General features: G+C 39.7%; 1 protein-coding gene across 4 annotated transcripts; it reads right to left on the bottom strand.

Moving 5' to 3' along the window:
• Positions 1–9,530: 9,530 nt before the first annotated feature.
• vgll3 (vestigial-like family member 3) lies at positions 9,531–16,034 on the bottom strand. Of its 4 annotated transcripts, none has more exons than XM_067410165.1 (4): positions 15,718–16,034; positions 14,413–14,743; positions 12,675–13,172; positions 9,531–10,244 (listed from the first exon to the last, which is right to left on the bottom strand). In XM_067410165.1, exons 1-4 carry the CDS (start codon positions 15,847–15,849, stop codon positions 10,204–10,206), a joined length of 1,002 nt encoding a protein of 333 aa, XP_067266266.1. In that variant the 5' UTR covers positions 15,850–16,034; the 3' UTR covers positions 9,531–10,203. The 4 variants fall into 4 exon arrangements, with proteins under 4 accessions (XP_067266266.1, XP_067266269.1, XP_067266267.1 ...); XM_067410168.1 differs by having other exon boundaries at positions 12,675–13,169; XM_067410166.1 differs by having other exon boundaries at positions 14,413–14,740.

Here is a 16,034-nt window from a genome sequence, read left to right as displayed (position 1 = left end):
CCAACAATAAATTGTTAAAACATAAACATGATTGTTTGAAAGTAAAATGTTTAATTTAACATTATAACAAAGTGCTCTTTTTAAAAGCCTAATTAAGTGTGTTAAAGGGGTAGTTCACCCAAAAATGAAAAGAATTGTCATCATTTAATCAACCTCATGTCGATCCAAACCCGTGAGGCTTTCGTTCATCTTCAAAACACAAATTAAGATATTTTAAACAAAATCTCTCTGTCCCTCCATCAAATGTCCATACAACTTCCACTTTGTCACTTCAGAGATTGCAAAAAGAATCGATATGAATTGAACGGTTTAGTCAAAATTTTTTGAAAATAATCAATCTCTTTATGAACCTGACTGGTTCTTGTGAAGCCCAAACGTGCTGCGTAACACTCGAGAATGAACCTGATTGGTTCTTGTGAAGCTCAAACGTGTTACGTTACACGAGAAAGAATCTGATTGGTTCTTGTGAAGCTCAAACGTACTGCGTAACACGAGAATGAACCTGATTGGTTCTTGTGAAGCTCAAATGTGTTACGTTACACGATAATGAATCTGATTGGTTCTTGTGAAGCTCAAACATACTGCGTAACACGAGAATGAACCTCATTGGTTCTTGTGAAGCTCAAACGTGCTACGTAACAGGAGAGTGAACCTGATTGGTTCTTGCTGAAGCTCAAACGTGCTGCGTAACACGAGAATGAATCTGATTGGTTCTTGTGAAGCTCAAACGTACTGCGTAACACACGAATGAACCTGATTGGTTCTTGCTGAAGCTCAAACTTGTTACGTAACACGAGAATGAACCTGATTGGTTCTTGCTGAAGCTCAAACGTGCTGCGTAACACGAGAATGAACCTGATTGGTTCTTGTGAAGCTCAAACGTGCTGCGTAACACACGAATGAACCTGATTGGTTCTTGTGAAGCTCAAACGTGTTACGTAACACGAGAATGAACCTGATTGGTTCTTGCTGAAGCTCAAACGTGTTACGTAACACGAGAATGAACCTGATTGGTTCTTGCTGAAGCTCAAACGTGTTACGTAACACGAGAATGAACCTGATTGGTTCTTGCTGAAGCTCAAATGTGTTACGTAACACGAGAATGAACCTGATTGGTTCTTGCTGAAGCTCAAACGTACTGCGTAACACACGAATGAACCTGATTGGTTCTTGTGAAGCTCAAACGTACTGCGTAACACACGAATGAACCTGATTGGTTCTTGCGGAAGCTCAAACGTGCTGCGTAACACACGAATTAACCTGATTGGTTCTTGCGGAAGCTCAAACGTACTGCGTAACACACGAATGAACTTGATTGGTTCTTGTGAAGCTCAAACGTGCTGTGTAACATGACAATGAACCTCATTGGTTATTGCTGAAGCTCAAACGTGTTACGTAACACGAGAATGAACCTGATTGGTTCTTGCTGAAGCTCAAACGTGCTGCGCAACACGAGAATGAACCTGATTGGTTCTTGTGAAGCTCAAACGTACTGCGTAACACACGAATGAACCTGATTGGTTCTTGCGGAAGCTCAAACGTGGTGCGTAACACACGAATGAACCTGATTGGTTCTTGTGAAGCTCAAACGTGTTACGTTACACGAGAATGAATCTGATTGGTTCTTGTGGAGCTCAAACGTACTGCGTAACACGAGAATGAACCTCATTGGTTCTTGTGAAGCTCAAACGTGTTACGTAACACGAGAATGAATCTGATTGGTTCTTGTGAAGCTCAAACGTACTGCGTAACAGGAGAATGAACCTGATTGGTTCTTGTGAAGCTCAAACGTGTTACGTTACACGAGAATGAATCTGATTGGTTCTTGTGAAGCTCAAACGTACTGCGTAACACGAGAATGAACCTCATTGGTTCTTGTGAAGCTCAAACGTGTTACGTAACACGAGAATGAACCCCATTGGTTCTTGCGGAAGCTCAAATGTGCTGCGTAACACGAGAATGAATCTGATTGGTTCTTGTGAAGCTCAAACGTGCTGCGTAACACACGAATGAACCTGATTGGTTCTTGCGGAAGCTCAAACGTGCTGCGTAACACACGAATGAAACTGATTGGTTCTTGTGAAGCTCAAACGTGCTGTGTAACATGACAATGAACCTCATTGGTTCTTGCTGAAGCTTAAACGTGCTACGTAACAGGAGAATGAACCTGATTGGTTCTTGCTGAAGTTCAAATGTGCTGCGTAACACGAGAATGAATCTGATTGGTTCTTGTGAAGCTCAAACATACTGCGTAACACGAGAATGAACCTCATTGGTTCTTGTGAAGCTCAAACGTGCTGCGTAACACGAGAATGAACCTCATTGGTTCTTGTGAAGCTCAAACGTGTTACGTAACACGAGAATGAATCTGATTGTTTCTTGTGAAGTTCAAACGTACTGCGTAACACGAGAATGAACCTCATTGGTTCTTGTGAAGCTCAAACGTGTTACGTTACACGAGAATGAATCTGATTGGTTCTTGTGAAGCTCAAACGTACTGCGTAACACGAGAATGAACCTCATTGGTTCTTGTGAAGCTCAAACGTGTTACGTAACACGAGAATGAACCCCATTGGTTCTTGCGGAAGCTCAAATGTGCTGCGTAACACGAGAATGAATCTGATTGGTTCTTGTGAAGCTCAAACGTGCTGCGTAACACACGAATGAACCTGATTGGTTCTTGTGAAGCTCAAACGTGCTGCGTAACACACGAATGAAACTGATTGGTTCTTGTGAAGCTCAAACGTGCTGTGTAACATGACAATGAACCTCATTGGTTCTTGCTGAAGCTTAAACGTGCTACGTAACAGGAGAATGAACCTGATTGGTTCTTGCTGAAGTTCAAATGTGCTGCGTAACACGAGAATGAATCTGATTGGTTCTTGTGAAGCTCAAACATACTGCGTAACACGAGAATGAACCTCATTGGTTCTTGTGAAGCTCAAACGTGCTGCGTAACACGAGAATGAACCTCATTGGTTCTTGTGAAGCTCAAACGTGTTACGTAACACGAGAATGAATCTGATTGGTTCTTGTGAAGCTCAAACGTACTGCGTAACACGAGAATGAACCTCATTGGTTCTTGTGAAGCTCAAACGTGTTACGTTACACGAGAATGAATCTGATTGGTTCTTGTGAAGCTCAAACGTACTGCGTAACACGAGAATGAACCTCATTGGTTCTTGTGAAGCTCAAACGTGTTACGTAACACGAGAATGAACCCCATTGGTTCTTGCGGAAGCTCAAATGTGCTGCGTAACACGAGAATGAATCTGATTGGTTCTTGTGAAGCTCAAACGTGCTGCGTAACACACGAATGAACCTGATTGGTTCTTGCGGAAGCTCAAACGTGCTGCGTAACACACGAATGAAACTGATTGGTTCTTGTGAAGCTCAAACGTGCTACGTAACAGGAGAATGAACCTGATTGGTTCTTGCTGAAGTTCAAATGTGCTGCGTAACACGAGAATGAATCTGATTGGTTCTTGTGAAGCTCAAACATACTGCGTAACACACGAATGAACCTGATTGGTTCTTGCTGAAGCTCAAACGTGTTACGTAAGACGAGAATGAACCTGATTGGTTCTTGCTGAAGCTCAAACGTGCTGCGTAACACGAGAATGAACCTGATTGGTTCTTGTGAAGCTCAAACGTGCTGCGTAACACACAAATGAACCTGATTGGTTCTTGTGAAGCTCAAACGTGCTGTGTAACATGACAATGAACCTCATTGGTTCTTGTTGAAGCTCAAACGTGTTACGTACTGCGTAACACGAGAATGAACCTGATTGGTTCTTGTGAAGCTCAAACGTACAGCGTAACACACGAATGAACCTGATTGGTTCTTGCTGAAGCTCAAAAGTGCTGCGTAACACGAGAATGAACCTGATTGGTTCTTGTGAAGCTCAAACGTACAGCGTAACACACGAATTAACCTGATTGGTTCTTGCGGAAGCTCAAACGTGCTGCGTAACACACAAATGAACCTGATTGGTTCTTGTGAAGCTCAAACGTGCTGTGTAACATGACAATGAACCTCATTGGTTCTTGCTGAAGCTCAAACGTGTTACGTAACACGAGAATGAACCTGATATGTTCTTGCTGAAGCTCAAACGTGCTGCGTAACACGAGAATGAACCTGATTGGTTCTTGTGAAGCTCAAACGTACAGCGTAACACACGAATGAACCTGATTGGTTCTTGCTGAAGCTCAAACGTGTTACGTAACACGAGAATGATCCTGATTGGTTCTTGCTGAAGCTCAAACGTGCTGTGTAACATGAGAATGAACCTCATTGGTTCTTGCTGAAGCTCAAACATGTTGCATAACACGAGAATGAACCTGATTGGTTCTTGCTGAAGCTCAAACGTGCTGCGTAACACGAGAATGAACCTGATTGGTTCTTGCTGAAGCTCAAACGTGCTGCGTAACACGAGAATGAACCTGATTGGTTCTTGTGAAGCTCAAACGTACTGCGTAACACACGAATGAACCTGATTGGTTCTTGCGGAAGCTCAAACGTGCTGCGTAACACACGAATGAACCTGATTGGTTCTTGTGAAGCTCAAACGTGCTGCGTAACACACGAATGAACCTCATTGGTTCTTGCTGAAGCTCAAACGTGTTACGTAACACGAGAATGAACCTGATTGGTTCTTGCTGAAGCTCAAACGTGTTACGTAACAGGAGAATGAACCTGATTGGTTCTTGCTGAAGCTCAAACGTGTTACGTAACACGAGAATGAACCTGATTGGTTCTTGCTGAAGCTCAAACGTGCTGTGTAACATGAGAATGAACCCCATTGGTTCTTGCTGAAGCTCAAATGTGCTGCGTAACACGAGAATGAACCTGATTGGTTCTTGCTGAAGCTCAAACGTGCTGCGTAACACGAGAATGAACCTGATTGGTTCTTGTGAAGCTCAAACGTGCTGCGTAACACACAAATGAACCTGATTGGTTCTTGTGAAGCTCAAACGTGCTGTGTAACATGACAATGAACCTCATTGGTTCTTGTTGAAGCTCAAACGTGTTACGTACTGCGTAACACGAGAATGAACCTGATTGGTTCTTGCTGAAGCTCAAAAGTGCTGCGTAACACGAGAATGAACCTGATTGGTTCTTGTGAAGCTCAAACGTACAGCGTAACACACGAATGAACCTGATTGGTTCTTGCGGAAGCTCAAACGTGCTGCGTAACACACAAATGAACCTGATTGGTTCTTGTGAAGCTCAAACGTGCTGTGTAACATGACAATGAACCTCATTGGTTCTTGCTGAAGCTCAAACGTGTTACGTAACACGAGAATGAACCTGATTGGTTCTTGCTGAAGCTCAAACGTGCTGCGTAACACGAGAATGAACCTGATTGGTTCTTGTGAAGCTCAAACGTACAGCGTAACACACGAATGAACCTGATTGGTTCTTTCTGAAGCTCAAACGTGTTACGTAACACGAGAATGATCCTGATTGGTTCTTGCTGAAGCTCAAACGTGCTGTGTAACATGAGAATGAACCTCATTGGTTCTTGCTGAAGCTCAAACATGTTGCATAACACGAGAATGAACCTGATTGGTTCTTGCTGAAGCTCAAACTTGTTACGTAACACGAGAATGAACCTGATTGGTTCTTGCTGAAGCTCAAACGTGCTGCGTAACACGAGAATGAACCTGATTGGTTCTTGTGAAGCTCAAACGTACTGCGTAACACACGAATGAACCTGATTGGTTCTTGCGGAAGCTCAAACGTGCTGCGTAACACACGAATGAACCTGATTGGTTCTTGTGAAGCTCAAACGTGCTGCGTAACACACGAATGAACCTCATTGGTTCTTGCTGAAGCTCAAACGTGTTACGTAACACGAGAATGAACCTGATTGGTTCTTGCTGAAGCTCAAACGTGTTACGTAACAGGAGAATGAACCTGATTGGTTCTTGCTGAAGCTCAAACGTGTTACGTAACACGAGAATGAACCTGATTGGTTCTTGCTGAAGCTCAAACGTGCTGCGTAACACGAGAATGAACCTGATTGGTTCTTGCTGAAGCTCAAACGTGCTGCGTAACACGAGAATGAACCTGATTGGTTCTTGTGAAGCTCAAACGTGCTGCGTAACACACAAATGAACCTGATTGGTTCTTGTGAAGCTCAAACGTGCTGTGTAACATGACAATGAACCTCATTGGTTCTTGTTGAAGCTCAAACGTGTTACGTACTGCGTAACACGAGAATGAACCTGATTGGTTCTTGCTGAAGCTCAAAAGTGCTGCGTAACACGAGAATGAACCTGATTGGTTCTTGCTGAAGCTCAAACGTGCTGCGTAACACGAGAATGAACCTGATTGGTTCTTGTGAAGCTCAAACGTGCTGCGTAACACACAAATGAACCTGATTGGTTCTTGTGAAGCTCAAACGTGCTGTGTAACATGACAATGAACCTCATTGGTTCTTGTTGAAGCTCAAACGTGTTACGTACTGCGTAACACGAGAATGAACCTGATTGGTTCTTGCTGAAGCTCAAAAGTGCTGCGTAACACGAGAATGAACCTGATTGGTTCTTGTGAAGCTCAAACGTACAGCGTAACACACGAATGAACCTGATTGGTTCTTGCTGAAGCTCAAACGTGTTACGTAACACGAGAATGATCCTGATTGGTTCTTGCTGAAGCTCAAACGTGCTGTGTAACATGAGAATGAACCTCATTGGTTCTTGCTGAAGCTCAAACATGTTGCATAACACGAGAATGAACCTGATTGGTTCTTGCTGAAGCTCAAACGTGCTGCGTAACACGAAAATGAACCTGATTGGTTCTTGCTGAAGCTCAAACGTGCTGCGTAACACGAGAATGAACCTGATTGGTTCTTGTGAAGCTCAAACGTACTGCGTAACACACGAATGAACCTGATTGGTTCTTGCGGAAGCTCAAACGTGCTGCGTAACACACGAATGAACCTGATTGGTTCTTGTGAAGCTCAAACGTGCTGCGTAACACACGAATGAACCTCATTGGTTCTTGCTGAAGCTCAAACGTGTTACGTAACACGAGAATGAACCTGATTGGTTCTTGCTGAAGCTCAAACGTGTTACGTAACAGGAGAATGAACCTGATTGGTTCTTGCTGAAGCTCAAACGTGTTACGTAACACGAGAATGAACCTGATTGGTTCTTGCTGAAGCTCAAACGTGCTGTGTAACATGAGAATGAACCCCATTGGTTCTTGCTGAAGCTCAAACGTGCTGCGTAACACGAGAATGAACTCCATTGGTTCTTGCGGAAGCTCAAATGTGCTGCGTAACACGAGAATAAATCTGATTGGTTCTTGTGAAGCTCAAACGTGCTGCGTAACACGAGAATGAACTCCATTAGTTCTTGCGGAAGCTCAAATGTGCTGCGTAACACGAGAATGAACCTGATTGGTTCTTGTGAAGCTCAAACGTACAGCGTAACACACGAATGAACCTGATTGGTTCTTGCGGAAGCTCAAACGTGCTGCGTAACACACAAATGAACCTGATTGGTTCTTGTGAAGCTCAAACGTGCTGTGTAACATGACAATGAACCTCATTGGTTCTTGCTGAAGCTCAAACGTGTTACGTAACACGAGAATGAACCTGATTGGTTCTTGCTGAAGCTCAAACGTGCTGCGTTACACGAGAATGAACCTGATTGGTTCTTGTGAAGCTCAAACGTACAGCGTAACACACGAATGAACCTGATTGGTTCTTGCTGAAGCTCAAACGTGTTACGTAACACGAGAATGAACCTGATTGGTTCTTGCTGAAGCTCAAACGTGCTGTGTAACATGAGAATGAACCCCATTGGTTCTTGCTGAAGCTCAAACGTGCTGCGTAACACGAGAATGAACTCCATTGGTTCTTGCGGAAGCTCAAATGTGCTGCGTAACACGAGAATGAATCTGATTGGTTCTTGTGAAGCTCAAACGTGCTGCGTAACACGAGAATGAACTCCATTAGTTCTTGCGGAAGCTCAAATGTGCTGCGTAACACGAGAATGAATCTGATTGGTTCTTGTGAAGCTCAAACGTGCTGCGTAACACGAGAATGAACTCCATTAGTTCTTGCGGAAGCTCAAATGTGCTGCGTAACACGAGAATGAATCTGATTGGTTCTTGTGAAGCTCAAACGTACTGCGTAACACGAGAATGAACCTCATTGCTTCTTGCTGAAGCTCAAACGTGTTACTTAACACCTATAAACCTTACTGGCTCTTGCGAAGCTCAAATGTGCTGCGTAACACATGCTTGGGTGCTTGAGCTTTCGTTTACCATAAATTATGTATGCGTTGATAAATGTTTATATGTGAATAAAGGCCTAAATTCAGTCTGTTCACCAAAGCGATCATCTCTTTTTGTAAAAGAGTTCGGGACTAAACTGCTCAATTCATATGGATTAGTTTCACAATCTCTTTATGAAGTTTTTGACACATCAAAGCAGAAGTTGTGTAATTGTCAATGGAGAGACAGAAATAATTTGTATTTTGAAGATAAATGAAAGTCTTATGGGTTTGGAAATGATGTAAATGATGACAGAATGTTCATTTTTAGGTGAACTAACACTTTAGAATCAAAATCATGAAGTGTACTCTACTCAAATGGTCTTTTATTTCATTAATATTATATAATTTGCAACTACAGTTTTTTTTTTATATATTTTTTTAAGATTTAAAGTACACTACAATTGAGCACAGTTCTTTTTCACAAGTTTACACTTGTGAAAATAGTCTTTCTAGTCTAGAGTTTGAGAAACATAACATGTTGTAGTTTCTAATTCTGCCTCAGTATATGAAGCAGCTGGTGATGTTCTGAGAGCTGCAGCAGGAATGTGAGAGGGTCAGTGCCGCCACCTGGTCAGAGATCTCACTCCGAACCCCACATTCACACTAACTGAGCTTCTCCACTCACAGGACAACCAGCCCAACAGCTGTCTTTTACGACGAAAATAATGCAATATCTGGCACTGTGCTTGTATAAAAATATTTAAAGCTGCATCTCCCCAAAATAATGTTCGATTTCACACCAGAATGCATATTCTACGCTCTCTGCATTCTTTGAGTGGATTTGGGTTGAAGTTACACAGAGAGGCCGATCGCCACATTCTTTTGGTTTATCACAATCTCTATTAGGACATATCTGCAGTGGATAAGAGGAGTCTGTTTTAACTGCAATTGTTCAAGTTGTCTTGGATCGAACTTCCTAGCCAGACAGGAAGCACATACCAACTTTTGACATTTAAGAGCATTCACAAACATTTTTGCACTATAACACCGTTTATGACTCGTCCCAGATTTTGTGGCTTTGTGAGAGATAAAGCTAAATGTGAATGGAATGATACTATCCCTTCTGGGACTTTGTGCTCTCCATATTTTGTTCCCAAAATTGGTCAAGAGTTATTCTGCAGCACAACCAGTGTGTTTTGGTGCCACTGACCTCTCAAATGGCTAACATCCTATTGCTGAGGAAAAGTAAATAGATAAAAGCACTACCATTGACAACATTTAAAGGGACAGTAACCACTGTAATGATTTAATAAATCAATTCAAACAAAACAAAACAGGTTGTTTGCCAATAAAACTTAGCAGTTCATGTAAGGCTGTAAAACTACTCCTCAAAGGCAAGACAATTTGACATCAAAAATAATCTATAAACACATATTACAAACATAAAATACCAATCAGTAAAGTCACAAGACTATTTTAGACAAATATATTAAAGTAAATAAAGATTTTCTCAGACATTCACACATTTCTGCCTTGTACTATACTAATACAATCAGTTCTTTCAACAGAACCTGCGTAAGTACATAAATGCAGTTCTAAAGCATTAACCATGTCGAGAAAACCTCCTTTGTGTAAAGGAAGAGGGAGATATGCCTCTTAAACCTCATTTGGGGCGTGTGGCATCCTTTACGCCAGAGCTCTTAACAGGAAAAGCCCAGATGGGAGAAGGAGCGTCCTGAATTGGATCTCTGTCCATGAGTGCACAAACTCAGACAGGATGGTATGCTTTACAAAAACATTAGTTTTCCCCAAAGCTGTTTTTGTGCTTGTCTCACTGATAGAGACTGATCTGCCCCCTGAATAGTTCCCAAGACAGTCCTCTGAGGAAAGACTCCACATGCAGTATACTGTGGGCCTCGGCTGCAGAAGTGGTCCAGTCTAAGGCGTGTAGTCCAGTGAATCTTCTCTGTCTCAGAACCAAACACTGGCCTTCGCTTTGTCTTGCTCAAGCGCTGCGGATGAGGAAATAAATCTTGTTAAAACATGCTTGCTTCATCCAGCATCATAACGTTAGGGGTTTATGCTAGGAAAGCAGAAATGTGTAAGCAGAATGAAAATTTGTAATGTCATTTATATAGCAGAAGATATACTATTAGGAATGCACCAGTATTAAAATTCTGGCTGATGCGATGAGGTGATAATTATTTTCATGGCTTTAGACATATTATTTTAGATAAATAAATTAAAGGGTTAGTTCACCCAAAAATGAAAATTCTGTCTTTAATTACTCACGCTCATGTCGTTCCAAACCCGTAAGACCTTCGTTTATCTTAAGAACACAAATTAAGATATTTTTGATGAAATCCGATGGCTCAGTGAGGCCTCCATTGCCAGCAAGATAATAAACACTTTCAGATGCCCAGAAAGCTACTAAAGACATATTTAAAACAGTTCATGTGACTACAGTGGTTCAACCTTAATGTTATGAAGCGATGAGAATATTTTTTGTGAGCCAAAAAAACAAAATAACGACTTTATTCAACAATATCTAGTGATGGCCGATTTTAAAACACTGCTTCATGAAGCTTCGAAGCTTTATGAATCTTTTGTTTTGAATCAGTGGTTCAGAGCGTGTATCAAACTGCCAAAGTCACGTGATTTCAGTAAATGAGGCTTCGTTACGTGATAAGTGTTTCGAAATTTCAATGGTTCACCACTGGGGGGGCGTGACTTTGGCAGTTTGATACGCACTCCGAACCACTGATTCGAAACAAAAGATTTGTAAAGCTTCGAAGCTTCATGAAGCGGTGTTTTGAAATCACCCATCACTAGATATTGTTGAATAAAGTCATTATTTTGTTTTTTTGGTGCACTAAAACTATTCTCGTTGCTTCATAACATTAAGGTTGAACCACTGTAGTCACATGAACTGATTTAAATATGTCTTTAGTAGCTTTCTGGGCATCTGAAAGTGTTAATTATCTTGCTGGCAATGGAGGCCTCACTGAGCCATCGGATTTTATCAAAAATATTTGTGTTCTGAAGATAAACGAAGGTCTTATGGGTGTGGAACGGCAGTATTTTCATTTTTTGGTGAACTAACCCTTTAAAAATAAACCAATGAAATCTGAAAAAAGATAATAATTAAAGTTTTTAAACTATATAAAAAAATTTAAAATATTAAAATATTTGGTTACACTTTATTTTACAGTGTCGTAGTTACATTGTAATACTCAAATAAGTACTGAGTACTATTAAATAACTACATGTACTTACTATAGAGTTACAGTTAGGGTTAGGGTTTGGTTTAGGGTTAGGGTTAGTTACTTGTAATTATGCTTAATTTACTATTATCACTATAGTAAGTACATGTAGTAATGTGTAACTACGGCACTGTAAAATAAAGTGTTACCAAATATTTAAAAATAATATTAATTTGATTTTAAAAATAACGTAATAAGTAATTTAATTGTAAAAATATGGCAAAATATGCACAATTAAGTGTGCAGCATCCACTGACATATCTAATGGCCAAAAAATGTAATATCGACCAATAACTAACATGATATTGATTTATAATGCATCTCTAGATATAAATGTGGCTATCAGTGGCAGCACTGCTTTACATTATTTATATGTGAAACTTAACAGCAACAACAAAATATAAGTAATGTGAAAATAAAGAGTCTGACATTTTCCAAACTAGTCAAGACAAATGAGAAATAGTTATTCGGATTTGGTGGTGTTATATAAGGGTGTTATTAGAGACACAACTATCCATTATATTATTATAGATTTACTATCTTGAGTTGTGAAGGTATGTTTTCACTGAAGCTAAGCTTCTCGCTCATTTGTTACTGTTCATAGGTTTGGGGTCAGTAAGAAATTAATACTTTTATCCAGCAAGAACACATTAAATTGATAAAAAGAGACAAAAGAAATGTAACAAAAAAGTTCTATTTCAAGTAAATGCTGTTCTTTTAAACTTTCAATCTGTTACATTTCACGGTTCCGCAAAAATATTAAGCAGCACAAATGTTTTCAACGTTGATAATAATAAGAAATGTTTCTTAAACAGCATATTAGAATGATTTCTGAAGGATCATGTGACACTGAAGACTGGAGGAATGATGCTGAAAATAAATTCATCTTTGTCGCATTTTAAAATATTACTGTTTTACTGCATTTTTAATCAAATAAATGCAGCCTTGCTGAGCATAAGAGACAAAATCTTTAAACGGTAGTGTATGAGATGAAGCTTTTGACCTTTAAATAATCTATTTCGCTGAATTATCCAAAAATAGGCATTATCACAACTATTTTTGTCCACCTTTCAATAAAAATGACTACATCATCATGATTTACAAAATATATAACGCTGCAAAACAGATACTGTAAACACAGTATGCAGATATATGATCTACTCCCTCATCTTGCCTCACCTGTATCATAGATGTCCACTGACCCGTGGAAAGAAACGGGCCAGTTGGGTGTTGGGATGCTACTCGGTTCCAGCTCTGTTTTGATTCCATCTGTGCAGGACGTCGGGCTGCATGACGCTCTTACACCAGGTAGCAGAAGGGGGCTGAAGCGGGGGTCCAGAGCGGGGCTGTGAGCGTGATGGAGCATGCGGTGGGCATGGGAATGTGGATGGCGGGGATGCATGTGAGGGTACATCTCGTGTACATGGGGGTATCCCGCTCCACTCTGGGCTCCTAGGCCGTAGTGCCAAGAGTCAGTAAGAGCAGAAGGAGGGGGCAGGCCGGTCTGCGCGAGGCTGTGGCTGCTCCAGATGCCGGTGTCTGCAGGGTGGAAGGCAGCGCTGTGGGGGAAGTCAGGGTGAGAGGAGGAGACACATGGGCTGGATTGAGATGGGTAGCCGCTACCCCACAGGGACGACGATAAAGAGCCACACTGACTCTCGGAGTGGGAGTTTCCTTCTGAAACACAACAAACAATTAGTTCCTTAGTACCTGGATAAATGATTTACATGGTTTTGTAGTATTCTGTCATACCACTTAAAAATAACATTACATTGAAAATATAAGAGAAATGTATACTTTCAATTATATTCATATCAATTTTAACATAAAATCTTGATGTTTAAAAAAAAAGGTTCAGAAACACAGAATGAGTTTAGCTTAGCAGTAATGCTGTATTGACCAATCAGAAGCCAGGACTGGAACTATGAGTTTATATTATGTTGCAAGTCAATTTAACCCACACCGATTTTTGAAGAAGTCAGAACTATCGGTTAACATATATATATATATATATATATATATATATATATATATATATATATATATATATATATATATATATATATATATATATATATATATACAAACTCTTTGTTGTGGGATGTGCACACATCTTTTATCTATTATTATTCATATTTATCCAGTTCAACCTGGAAAATTTCATTGTTAAAGGCAGCTGTAAAGAACCAAAAAAAAAAAAAAAAACCTTTACATTTTGTAATATCAGTTTCTCAAATTTGAGCTTCAGGAAATCACACAATATAGCTTTTCCCACACTTTTTCTGTGTACATTTTTTAAAATAGGAAAAAAAATGGTTACAACATTGGGTAACACTTTCTTTTAATGTCTTTGTTACACATTACATGTACTTACTATAGTAATAACAGTAAATAATGCATAATTACACGCAACTAACCCTGTATAGTAAGTACTTGTACAAGCACATTAGAACTTAAAAACTGCAACAAGTACACCTTAAAATAAAGGGTTACGCTAATATGTAGTTAAATACTATTCTTTAACTACATATTAATAGTAATATTAATTAACTACATGTACTTACTATAGAGTTATGGTTAGGGATTGGTTTAGGGTTAATTACTTGTAATTATGCATAATTCACTGTTATTACTTGCAGTACATGTAGTAACATGTAACTATATCACCTTAAAATAAAGTGAAATATGTGTATATGTTATCTTGTTTATGTTTTTGTAATGAGTGAGAACTATTAAGGTAATAGTTTGTGATTTTTGTTAAATTGAACTGAATGCAATAAATGCAACATAAAGATTGTACCCAGATTTTTTGTTTTAATATTGAACAGTATAAAATGAATAGTTTTTAATGCATTTATTTGCACAATTATTGTATTTCAGGAATATTGTACATCCCCCTTATATCACATTTTCCTACCTTTCCATGGTCCTCCAGAGTGAAGTCTGCCGGTTTTAGCGTCATTGCTGAAGGCGCTGGGCTGACTCAATGCACGTGAGAAATGTTCGTCCACCACATCCCCGATGTCTCCACGGAAATAGGTGAACACCACACACCTGGCACTCAAGTACTCGGCCTCGGCGGGCTGCGTCTCCTTGCAGCGCTCCTCTTCCCCAGCATTCTGCTCCTCGTCTGGTGGAAGCTCAGGCTCAGGACGGGGCTTCAGAGCTCCAGGCTGCTTATTCTGGCCACAGTGAGAGGGAAACTCCTCAGAATCCTGCATCCTGCTGTAGGCACCGAACTTCTTCTGCTGAAAGACACAGATTTGTGTTCATTATGAAGAATTAATGATCAGGGGTTAAAAGCGAGCGGCAGCACACACATTCACCACCTGGTCTTCGACCAAAATAGATTGCTGAGGATTGTCTCTGAACTGATGGCCCAGTGCCCACACTTGGCACATTAGTGGAACGCTGAATTACGCCCATGAAGATTTCCGTACGAGAGGCTGTATAAACACATTCAGTTGTAATATGCAGTTTGGAATTTCAAGAATTCTATATCAGATGTCATAAAATACGGTTTTATTTAATAACAGTATAGTATTTAGAGAGGAAATCGGTATGGACACATCTTCTCATATCATTTGTATTACTTTCCATATTTTAGAGTAACACTAAAGTCATCAAAACTATAAAACAAAGTATGGGAATTATGAGCTGACTAAAATGTTAAAAGAAAAAAAAAGGTAGACATTTACTGGTACAACTCTAGTCCATTAAAATGTAATATAAAAAATGTATATATAAATTCTGTTTATTTAAAACATTTTTATTGGGCTACAGTTGTACCAGTAAATGTCTTCTAACTTTTATATACATACATACATACATACATACATATATATATATATATATATATATATATATATATATATATATATATATATATATATATATATATATACGTGTATATATGTGTGTGTGTGTATGTATATAAAAGTTAGACATATATATGTAAAAAGTTATATATAGGCGTACATGTATATAGCCTATAGTTAGAAAATTTTGCTTTTATTGTTTTTTCACTGTCGAAATTGTCCATTAAAATAGTTTATTGTATAATAGTATACAGTATATACGAATGTAACATTTGTAAAGCTTTTTTCTTAAAGCTTTAAATACTTTTTAACTCAACTTTTTTCTCAGCAAAAATGTCTGAGGCAGAACTTTCTTTTTTTAAGTTCTCATGAGTCGTCAGTGTGAGCCCAAATAAAGCACCTACCTGCTGCTGCTGCTGCTGATGGTGATGGTAGTACGCCGCTTTGTAGGCTGCTGCTGCCGCCGCTGCTGATGTCGCAGGCAAGTAGTGATGAGCTCCATAACTCTGATGATACATAACATCCAAACAACTCATGGCAGAGGCTTAGACGATCTCAAGAGGCTCTTCAGAAACACGGCAGCTTCCTCAACCACAGATAAATGATGTCATCATTCCCCTCTATATAAACCTGAGCGTTGACAAAAGCGCTGCGGTTTGTAAAAGAAAATATTAGCATAAAAACAAAAGTGTCCCCATCGGGGCTGCACCACCTACAGACA

The sequence above is a fragment of the Chanodichthys erythropterus genome, chromosome 14 (genome assembly GCF_024489055.1).
Source record: "Chanodichthys erythropterus isolate Z2021 chromosome 14, ASM2448905v1, whole genome shotgun sequence".
NCBI classification, from domain to species: Eukaryota; Metazoa; Chordata; class Actinopteri; order Cypriniformes; family Xenocyprididae; genus Chanodichthys; species Chanodichthys erythropterus.
The sequence above is the reverse complement of the archived record's forward strand: the minus strand, read 5'-3'. Positions and strand labels throughout refer to the sequence as shown.